The sequence below is a fragment of the Maylandia zebra genome, linkage group LG18 (genome assembly GCF_041146795.1).
Source record: "Maylandia zebra isolate NMK-2024a linkage group LG18, Mzebra_GT3a, whole genome shotgun sequence".
NCBI classification, from domain to species: Eukaryota; Metazoa; Chordata; class Actinopteri; order Cichliformes; family Cichlidae; genus Maylandia; species Maylandia zebra.
This window is the reverse complement of record NC_135184.1, coordinates 5,623,167-5,633,897: the sequence shown is the minus strand read 5'-3', so window position 1 is coordinate 5,633,897 and position 10,731 is coordinate 5,623,167. Positions and strand designations below refer to the sequence as shown.

The following is a 10,731-nucleotide window of genomic DNA, read 5'->3' as shown; positions in this document are numbered from 1 at the left end:
TGTCTGTCAGAATTCACAGTTATGTTCTGCAGCAGATTTTAATCAAACTTCATGCAGCCTGGCGGGTGTTCATCGGCCTTCCTGGTGTTTTAATTGGCCAGCACCTTAGCGTGCAAGGTGAATACAGCATGAATCACACAGGCTGCCATAAACAAAGTTACGCCCAAGACACATATTTGAAATTAAAATCAGCTGAGGACCTCGGTGCTGCTGCATACACACCTCCACACCACGTTATACACCTGAACACCACGGGGCTAGTGATGGAAATTCCAGCTGTTTTTAGAGAACCGGCTCTTTTGGCTCCTAACCCGCTCTTCAGGTTGTTTTGTTGCTTTAATTAATTTCTTATCAACAAAAATATGAAATTATGCACAAAAGGAATTACTAATGTAAAAAAGATTGTGGTTTTATTTATATATGTTTGAATATAAATATATACGGTGGCCCTTAGAGACAAATCACGTACAAAGCTCAGCATTGCCCCTGGCATCCTGGAGCACTTCCGTTGTGTTTTGTACATGTTTTGGAGTTTGTACGTGCTGCTTTGTCTCTAGGGGCCACAAGGTGTAGGTCTATTAGGTGTTGATGCTGGAGTGAAAAATTCCTGATGGACAAAAATGGACAAGAAAAGGTCAAAGCCATCAGGTCCTCGGTTTAGAAAAAAACAGAAAAGGAGAAACAAGCAAACGATACAGGTAAGCAGATGTGTCTTTAGATAACGGGAGGTATTATGTATCCCGAAACAAGGTAACATTCATTAGTAGGAATTGGGAAAATTTCCAAAAGATTAAAAGATTATTGAATCTTTTGGACTGTTCAGCATAATATTTATTCGATTTCACAGTCCTGTGGTCTCAGCCTCAGATACTTATCAAATCAAACAAAGCTCATAAAAAACAAACAGATGGACGCTGAATGAATTATTAGATTAATTGGAAGAGGTGTTTTATTGATTTGTCTGCTACTCTCAGTGTATGATGAATTATAATGGCTGTTTGTCATTTACTCTCTTTCTCTCACTATATCAAATATTTATCTGGTTAAATTCAGTATGGTCCCGATAGCAGTTTCCACAATAACATATGTTAATGTACAATCCTTAATTTGGTGTGTGTGTGTGTGTGTGTGTGTGTGTGTGTGTGTGTGTGTGTGTGTGTGTGTGATTTACATTGCTGTGCTTGTGAGTCACCATCTACCGCACATATACATGGCCAATAAACACAATTCTGATTCAGATTCTTATATTTCTGTTTTGCCTACGTCGTTGGGTTCGAAGGATCTCTTCACGTGTGTCTTGCTGGTGTCTGCTTACATCTGCTATTTGTCTGTTTGACTTGCTCCAGTCGCCACAGATGGCCCCATGCTGCATTGTGTTCTAGCACAAAGTGTGTTTGTGCTAGGATCAGATATAACAACCATCATTCACCTGTGGAGTGTAAATTACTATTTGACTTGTGTATTTTTTATTTTCTTTGTTTTAAAAGCATGTGTGATGTTTTAAAATGCTTGGAGTAGATTTTAGTAGTTCTTCTTGTATGACTGTGAGCAATGAGCCTGGTGGTAAGTGTCCTATTAGAGGTTTAAAAGTAGGATAAGCTAGTAGCTGAGGGGCCTTCATGCCAGTGGGTTGTTTTCCACATTCCTTTTGTTTTACACCACCTTGTGTATATAGGTGGTTGGTTTGTACGTGTGCCTTTTTTCTCCCCATGGTCCTCAGCTACTGGTAAGTCCAGCTCAATATTTGGTTGTTTTCCTTCACAATCAACCTTTATACTGATTCATGCTCCACTTGTTTTAACTTCTGTTTTATTTGTATTTGTTTGTTTGTTTTTAACAAATATATTGAATAAAAGTATTTTGATGTTGAAACCAGTCTGCATCAGTAGTGTATTCGAGCCTGCGTTATCATTTGTTTGGCTTGTTTGAAACTACAATCTTTATATTTCATAGCGGTGAAATTCCCCGAGGTTGCGGTGTTGCATTTTAATCATAACCCCCCTGAAAAACCTCACCAGACATTATGTTTTTGAGACCTGGGTGGAGATTCAGTTCAATTCAGTTTTCATTTCCATCATACAATGTGAAATCCTTTGGTTCCTAACATAGTACTCAGTTCATATCAGCTCAGATATCCAGCATGAGTTTTTTTCCCTTTTCAGATCTGAAGTGTGTTCAAAGCATTGTTTTAATTTGTTTCAGATATAATGCCTATTTATGTCCTGTTTCATATGTAACATGAGTTCGCCTTCTGAGGCTGCACATTAAAATGTACTCTCAGCTATTTGTTCAAAAGTCACTGAAAACAAGTGAAATAGTGCAGCAAGGAAATCAGATGGACGAAATAAGATTCTATTTTGATCTGTTTGGATCTACTGAAGGATCCGGTGACTATTCCCTGTGGACACAGCTACTGCATGAACTGTATTAAAACCCTTCTGGGATGAAGAGAAGAAAATCTATAGCTGCCCTCAGTGCAGACAGACTTTCACATCGAGACATGTCCTGATGGAAAACACCATGTAAGCAGATTTAGTGGAGGAGCTGAAGAAGACTGGACTCCAAGCTGGACCTGAAGATGTGGCCTGTGATGTCTGCACTGGGAGAAAAATGAAAGCCTTCAAGTCCGGTTATGATGAGGTGATAAAGATGTTCTGCTATAGGAAAATATCTGCAGATGTGTTTACATTTTTATGTTGAATATTCTTTTTAAGATTTGCTACAAAAACTGAGGCAGGATTTAAATGGCTAGTTTTGATCTTTTTATCTATAATTTGTTAAATTTTAAATTCCTTCAAGTTTTTTGTAAACTTGAGTGTCCATTATGAATAATTGAATTATTTGCACTGGTAATAAATACAGTAAAATACATTCACGAATAACAAAAAGTTTTTTCGTTTTCAATTTTTTTTAAAAATATAACCCAACAATACAACAATGCACCAAAATTTTCAGGACTGTGGATGATACAAAGTGCTGCTGTAACTGTGACAGGGTGGAAAACTACCCTTATAGCCCCTTAGCAGTACCAAAAGACTCCATACAGGTGTTATTCATAAGTTGATTTTGTACTAAAAGAGTTGACAGTAAAAAAAAAAAAAGGCACTCAGTTAATACAAATTCATAAGCCTGAAAACAATGTAAATACACTGCGAAATTGTTTTAAATTGGTTATTTTTCATGTTGCATTAATGGTTGTCATTTGATTCAAGAGAACTGCGATCTGTACATCAGTAATCGGCTAGTAAGTCTTTTCTGGGATCGATTGGTAATGGCTTCTTTCTCTACCAGGGGGCTTTCGCGCGCTCTCTCCTCATTACAAAACTACTGCAGAAGAGAAGCATCTCAAAATCACCCTCGTCATTCTTTCCTCCGTGTTTTAAGGTAATGGTGGTCAAAACATGATATTTTATACTCTGTACGTTGTTGAGATATTTTATAGGTAGTCTTTCGTTATTTTGTGAGCTTCAGAAACATTTTATTATAGATTTTTAGTGGGTAGGCCGCGGTTTTGAGCCTCAATTGCACAATGGCCATTAAGCTAACGGCAGGAGCTACAAACGTTTCTATTGTTATCTATTTTGTACGGAAACGTGTTCAGATACAAATAGTAAGCACTCAATTGTTATTTTTGGGTTATTAATTAGCGCTTTCTTCCACTGTGTGACATTGAGCAGTACGCAATGTGAATTACTTATGTTCATTTTTCATTGCATTAAACTACTGCATGAGAGAATCACTTGAAAATCACTCGTAATTTCCCCTCTGCTTTCAGGGGTGTAACATAACTGCGCAATACAGCTGCAGTGAGCAAAGCTTTGGATGTCCAGTTAAGAAATTAAAATACTAAAGCTAAGTAGGTGAAGCAAGCATGCGGTTAATGACTTTTTTACACCACAGTACACTTGGCATTAGGGCTGCCAAGATTAGTCGACTAGTCATTATTACGTCGTTTATCAAAATCGTAAACCACTAATTTAATAGTCGACGCGTCGTTTGAAGCTTTGTAAGATCCTGAAAGACAGGAATAAGCAGTAGGATTTAAGAGTGTAATAACGGACTGAAACAGAAGATGGAAGCAATGCATGTTCAAGCATGCCAGCTGCCGTTAAAGGCAAAAGAAGAAGAAGCAGTCTCCGGCATCGTAGCTCTGTCCAAATTCAGGGGCGGCATTCTTCGGAGGCCGCATTTGTAGGCCGATTGCGTTACAGCGACGCGACGACTGCTGTCCATTTCGAAGACTCCGACAAATGCGTCGTCCTTTTCCCCGGATTTGGAGGATGGGTCATGCTAGTGCAGTAAGCTGTGCGTCCAATGGATGCATGATCTGATCAGTCAACTAATCGCAAAAATAATCGGTGACTAGTCGACGATCAAAATGATCAAGCCCTACTTGGCACTGGTCATTTGTATAATAATTCTTACATAATGAGTGAAACATATGTTTGATTTATTGTAGACAGTTGTTCCCATGCTTATTTTGAGAAAAAGTCAACGCGTGAGATTAGTTGTTTCAAGAAAAACTGCCATGGCTGCTGTACCCTCTACAAAATGCCTTGTTTAGATGAGTTAAGAGTGTAACAAATTCATCCTGTTTAATCCACAAGGGCAGGGGTGTCAAAGTCCTGAAACTTTTACATGTGTCCCTGCTGCAACACACCTGAATAAAATGAGTAGGTCATTAGCAAGAGTCTTGACTACATCCTGAGGTGGGAACCCCTAAACCTCAACATTTTTAACTTAACATTCAGCAATTATTTCAACTCAAAACGTTCAGTTATCAGCATTCACACTGCAGTTTCTTCAGAAAATGGATTTTCTAGTTTTAAATAAATGAAAGTGTTTGGAAAAAAATGTACTTACACAATAAAAATGCTTTGATCATGCCACGTTCATTCATGAGCTACTATAACATAAATCTAATGGCTGAATTGTCACCTCAGTATGCAGTCAGGGCTCTTGCTACTTGATCTAATTTTATTGAGGTGTGTTGGAGCAGCGACACATGTAAAAGTTTCAGGACCTCAAGGACTGGAGTTTTGACACCTGTGCACAAGGGTGTAACCAGCGTTATCATGGAGCGCTTTATTATTATCTCAAAAGGTACTATACCAATAAAGTTTTACCTTACTTAAATCATCGCCACAAGCCATTTCATATAGGCTAAGTTACTAGTTAACAAGGTTAGCTAGGTCACAGTTTTAACTGCATATTGTAAATCAAACATAACAAACCCTGGCACTGATGAAATAAGCACTTATGACTTGTTGTTGCCTCCCTTCACAGATGTGTCTGTATCAGGATGGGTCTAAACAACATGGTGTAAATGCAGTTGCTGGTGAGCCTCATTTCCTGTAGGAGGTGAACAAGAGCAGAGATCTGTTTCCCTTCAGAGCACAGAGGTTGTTTCTGTTCAGAGAAAGTCAAACTGTCTGACAGTCACTGAGAGACGCTGAAACGGCACAGCACATGAATCAAATGGATCAAACAAAAATCTGCTGTTCAGTCTGTTTGGATCTACTAAAGGATCCGGTGACTATTCCCTGTGGACACAGCTACTGCATGAACTGTATTAAAAGCTTCTGGGATGGAGAGGAAAAGAAGAAAATCTACAGCTGCCCTCAGTGCCGGAGGACTTTCACAGCGAGGCCTGTCCTGATGAAAAACACCATGTTAGCAGATTTAGTGGAGGAGCTGAAGAAGACTGGACTCCAAGCTGCTCCTGCTGATCACTGCTATGCTGGACCTGAAGATGTGGCCTGTGATGTCTGCACTGGAAGAAAAATGAAAGCCTTCAGGTCCTGTTTATTCTGTCTGGCATCTTACTGTGAGAAACACCTTCAGCCACATTATGAAGTAGCTCCATTAAAGAAACACAAGCTGGTGGAGCCCTCCAAGAAGCTTCAGGAGAACATCTGCTCTCGTCATGATGAGGTGATGAAGATGTTCTGCCGTACTGATCAGCAGAGTATCTGTTATCTCTGCCCTGTGGATGAACATAAAGGCCACGACACAGTCTCAGCTGCAGCAGAAAGGACTGAGAGGCAGAGAGAGCTGGAGGTGAGTCGACAAAACATCCAGCAGAGAATCCAGGACAGAGAGAAAGATGTGAAGCTGCTTCAACATGATGTGGAGGCCATCAATCAGTCTGCTGATCAAACAGTGGAGCACAGTGAGAAGATCTTCACTGAGCTGATCCATCTCATCCAGAAAAGAAGCTCTGATGTGAAGCAGCAGATCAGATCCCAGCAGGAAACTGAAGTGAGTCGAGTCAAAGAGCTTGAGGAGAAGCTGGAGCAGGAGATCACTGAGCTGAAGAGGAAAGATGCTGAGCTGAAGCAGCTCTCACACACAGAGGATCACATCCAGTTTCTACACAACTACCCCTCACTGTCAGCACTCAGTGAGTCTACAGACTCATCCAGCATCAATATCCGTCCTCTGAGCTACTTTGAGGATGTGACAGCAGCTGTGTCAGAGGTCAGAGATAAACTACAGGACGTTCTGAGAGAGGAATGGACAAACATCTCACTGACAGTCACTGAAGTGGATGTTTTACTGTCAGATCCACCAGCAGAGCCAAAGACCAGAGCTGGATTCTTAAAATATTCGCGTGAAATCACACTGGATCCAAACACAGCAAACACATGGCTGTTATTATCAGAGGGGAACAGAAAAGCAACATTTATGAATCAACAACAGTCTTATTCTGATCATCCAGACAGATTCACTGGATGTTGTCAGGTCCTGAGTAGAGAGAGTCTGACTGGACGTTGCTACTGGGAAGTGGAGTGGAGAGGGAGAGGAGCTTATGTAGCAGTCGCATACAAGAATATCAGCAGAGCAGGGAATAGTAATGAATGTAAATTTGGACATAATGACAAATCTTGGTCATTAGATTGTAACAACAACAGTTTTACATTTTGGTACAACAACATCCAAACTCGTGTCTCAGGTCCTCGTTCCTCCAGAGTAGGAGTGTACCTGGATCACAGAGCAGGTATTTTGTCCTTCTACAGCGTCTCTGAAACCATGACTCTCCTCCACAGAGTCCAGACCACATTCACTCAGCCGCTCTATGCTGGACTGTTGCCTTATTATTATGGAGCCACTGCTGAGTTGATTAAGCTCAAATAGACTGAAGTCTTTCATATTGTGTGTTTAAATCTGTGTTTTAGTTTCATTTTATTTTCTCTCCATCATTTCTGCACAGAGATCAGCTGTCAGTCAAACATTATGGGTGGTACCTCCACATCTTCTAGTTGTTCTCTTGATGTTTCTCAGTTTTTAAAGGAGATCTTTCCTGTGACTGTTTATGGAGGCTATCACTGCTCATCATCATTTTGATTTACTAAAATATTTCTCCACATGAAAATGTAAACTTCTCTATCCTCTAAATGTTTCTGGAATATTTGTCTTGAAAAATGTCGACATTTCTCTTTATGAGTATGGCAGACCATGTGTGTGTGTTTGTGTTTGTTTTTGTCAAAATCATCAAAGAAATGAGGAAAAACTGTGATTGTAATGAATGACTTCATATATTGTGTTGATGTTTTATTGTGTGAATAAACTGGAAGGTTTGACTATAAATCAAACTTTGAACAAAGTCTTTTCTTCTGTCTTCATTCCAGGATCTCACTCAAATCTGATGCAGAAAATATGAAACTAATCTGAGAGAATAACTGAAGCAGTTTTCCTCCTGAAGCATCACAAAGTTCAGAGTTCATGTTTAGAGCAGAAGATTCAGCAGTCGCTCTGTGACCTTTCAACTTTCTTCACTAAAACAGCTTCATTACAGAGAAACAAGTCACATTTTCTTCATGTTCTTAAGTCCTTTAAAATGTTTTAATGGTCCTTGAATGCAGCATCAGTGTCGCAGGTTTAAAAGGTCACTTTCTGTTGTGTTCAAAGATTTCCTTCAGATATGGTCTTTAATCAGTAAAGCCAGTGATACAGCAGTGTCATTAGCTGTGTTATTGGCACCAGGCTGTGTTTATGTATGTGTTTAATTTTGTCTGAGGATGTCTTCAGCATGAAATGATCATTTGCTCAGCTGCTGTGTCTCATCTCTTATCAGACATTGGTTGGAACAGAGTTTTGTTGCTGACCATCTGACAAGAGGGTGAAGAAAAGCTTCAGGCTTCATTTGGACACTACGTTGGACAGAAGTCTCCACAAAAATGACTCAGAAACACAAATATTATTAATGAAAGTCCAAATGTCAAAAAGGGGTCATACATGATCCTGAGAAATGTCCTTGAACATTTGAACATGAGTCAGAGGGTTGTCAGGTTTCTACACTGCATCGTGGCATCAAGCCTGAGATGTCTGTGGAAACAAGTATGGAGGACACAAATGCACAGACGCAGTTGAGCTGTTTACTGCTGATGAGGAAGGAAAATAGTCTGTTGGATATTAAAGCAGCATTTATTAGAGTAAGAACAGATACTTGTGTCCTTCATTTGATCCCCGTCAATTTACAGAAGACTTAAGGACCCTTTGACTTCTAACATACAGCTGCATGTTTACAATTATTTATTTATTTCCAGCAAAGCGAGACTTTACTGATTAAAGACATATAATCAGACATGTTACTGTTACTTTCTGAAAAAGACTCACATAAAGCAGATTTATCACAAGCAAACATCAAGACATCCTTCATGGCTTAAAGTTGCAGTGGGACTCTTTCGCCATCTGGTGGTTGTAACAGTTATGACAACTGTTCCTGCATATATGTCCCTCCTCAGTGTGAAGAAGACTGGACTCCAAGCTGCTCCTGCTGATCACTGCGTGTTCCTCCTGTGTCTAAAATCTATTTCCATTATGAATCAGGAAACTGTTTGCACCAATCATAAAGCCAATAAAATACGTCACACACTAAGAAATAACAAAAAGGAATTGTGCATTTCAAGGAGATTTTTCCCTCGTTTTTTGAAATCATAAGAATACAAACTAATGCAAGACTGTCATGTTTTCATAAGTTTGTAGAGACACTGTTCTGTTGTATTCTAGGACATCAGTCACTTTTTAAATGCATGCTACTCCTCTTCATCATCAGCATCATCATCAGCACCCATGACCTCCTTTTAGTCTTTGTTTTGTTATTTTTCAGAGTTCAGGAGACGTTCTTATGGGATTTCCACAGTGTACAAGTACTGTTTAGAGCCTTTACCTAAAAGAAAAGAGTAAAGTACAAAGTAGATTTACTCACTGCAGGAAAATAATGCCTCAATCTGATATATTGTCTTATATGACAAACTGAAAGTGATGCATCAAAGTGTAAGCAGCATTTTCCTGTTACAGCTGGTCTAGATGGAACTGATCTGATCTCCTTTATGTACAGGTAGATATCCAGTGGGTTTGCTAAGGGTCACAGATGAGGGGCTGTGTGAGATGTTTAATGGGAAAGGAAATAAAACCATTGTTCCAGACCTGCAGCTAAGATACTCGAGTATCTTCAAATATGAAGCTGAGTATTACTTCCATACTTTCCTCCACTGCTGATGACCTTGTTACCTGCTGCTCCCTGTTAATGATCAGCCTCAGTTCTGATAGTAAACTGTTGGCTCTCTGGGGGGAAGAAAGAAGTTTGTATTTGTTTAAGATACAATGAAATCATATTTTGACATATTGGAAGATGACATGGAGCTGAAAAAATACTACAGGTATAAATGGAAACTACAGTTTATTTCTGTTATTTCCTGTGATAGTGTTTGTACACTCGCTCATGATAACTGTTCATTCAGCTGCTGTTTCTGTCTGCTGGACATCTTTAGCTTTCAGTAAGGATGCATTCATAGATCAGCACATCTTTTTGAACCACATTTCTTATGAGACTCAGAGTTTACATTTTGGAAATGTGGTGAGACCTGGGGTAGAAAGAGACTGAAGCTTCAACCTCGGCAGTTTTGTGTGTGTGTGAAGCAGAAAGATAAGAACTGTGTGGCCAACTCATCACACACATAATCCTGAATCAGAAAAACAGCATCAAGTGTTGTAATTGTTAAACACAGAAGTGTGATTTATATGTGGTTTTACTGATGGTTAACACAGTCGCACAAACACCTGAAACTGATCAAAATATAAAACAACATATTAAACATAAATATGTGCCAGTTACCAGAACTTATATGTGGTTTCACTGAGGTTTAATTCTGCTCAGTTTATCAATACTCACTCATACAAAAGTTGGTTATGTCTTATTGATTATTTGGCTTTAGGTTTTCCAGTTTTCCAGCTGCTGCTGTTTAATGTTTGCCTGGGAAAAGAAATTTCAGTTAGTGTGGGAAGTTTGGTTAAGCTGGTGGAAAACAATACTGTTACACTGACCTTTTGGATAAGATTGTCTTACCTGTGGTTTCTCTGATGTGCACGACAAAACAGTCTCCAGGCAGCTTGAGTGCCCATTTAAAGGTTCCTGGTGGTACCAAGTGATTGAAGAGAGGATTGAAAAGCCATATTAGTTTATTGTAGATTGTAGTCAGTTGGCCAAGCTTGTAATGAAAAACGGTTCATTACTCAAAGCTTTCATCACAGTCCTCTTTGGTGACATCTGATGGACAAATATATGAAGAGCAGCTTGAGTCTGCAGCTTATAATGAACTGCTTCATTATGATTGCCCACTCTGCAGAGCTGACAGCTTGTGTTTGATGTCATGTGACAGTTCTGTGTGATATCGGGCTGATATGTTGCTTTGAACGTGAATTTTCGGGGGGTGAAAAAATTATGTT

The 10,731-nt window shown here is 39.4% G+C and overlaps 1 protein-coding gene and 1 long non-coding RNA gene across 3 annotated transcripts; one reads left to right on the top strand and one right to left on the bottom strand.

Annotated features, from left to right (window-relative positions):
* The first annotated feature begins 607 nt into the window (after window positions 1-607).
* On the top strand, window positions 608-7,523 carry LOC112436363 (tripartite motif-containing protein 16-like). 2 transcript variants are annotated; one of them, XM_076876885.1, is made up of 3 exons: window positions 608-698; window positions 3,292-3,384; window positions 5,287-7,523. In XM_076876885.1, exon 3 carries the CDS (start codon window positions 5,470-5,472, stop codon window positions 7,135-7,137), a length of 1,668 nt encoding a protein of 555 aa, XP_076733000.1. In that variant the 5' UTR covers window positions 608-698; window positions 3,292-3,384; window positions 5,287-5,469; the 3' UTR covers window positions 7,138-7,523. The 2 variants fall into 2 exon arrangements, with proteins under 2 accessions (XP_076733000.1, XP_076733001.1); XM_076876886.1 differs by lacking the exons at window positions 608-698; window positions 3,292-3,384 and adding an exon at window positions 3,661-4,305.
* Window positions 7,524-8,658: 1,135 nt separating this feature from the next.
* On the bottom strand, window positions 8,659-10,514 carry LOC112436364 (uncharacterized). The gene is made up of 3 exons (XR_013094181.1): window positions 10,352-10,514; window positions 10,178-10,258; window positions 8,659-9,570 (listed from the first exon to the last, which is right to left on the bottom strand). It is a non-coding gene; the product is annotated as an uncharacterized LOC112436364 (long non-coding RNA).
* Between the last annotated feature and the right edge of the window lie 217 nt (window positions 10,515-10,731).

Bases quoted from the DNA above. Each gene is read 5' to 3' on its own strand.
- LOC112436363 (XM_076876885.1), top strand. From the start codon at position 5,470: ATGAATCAAATGGATCAAACAAAAATCTGCTGTTCAGTCTGTTTGGAT.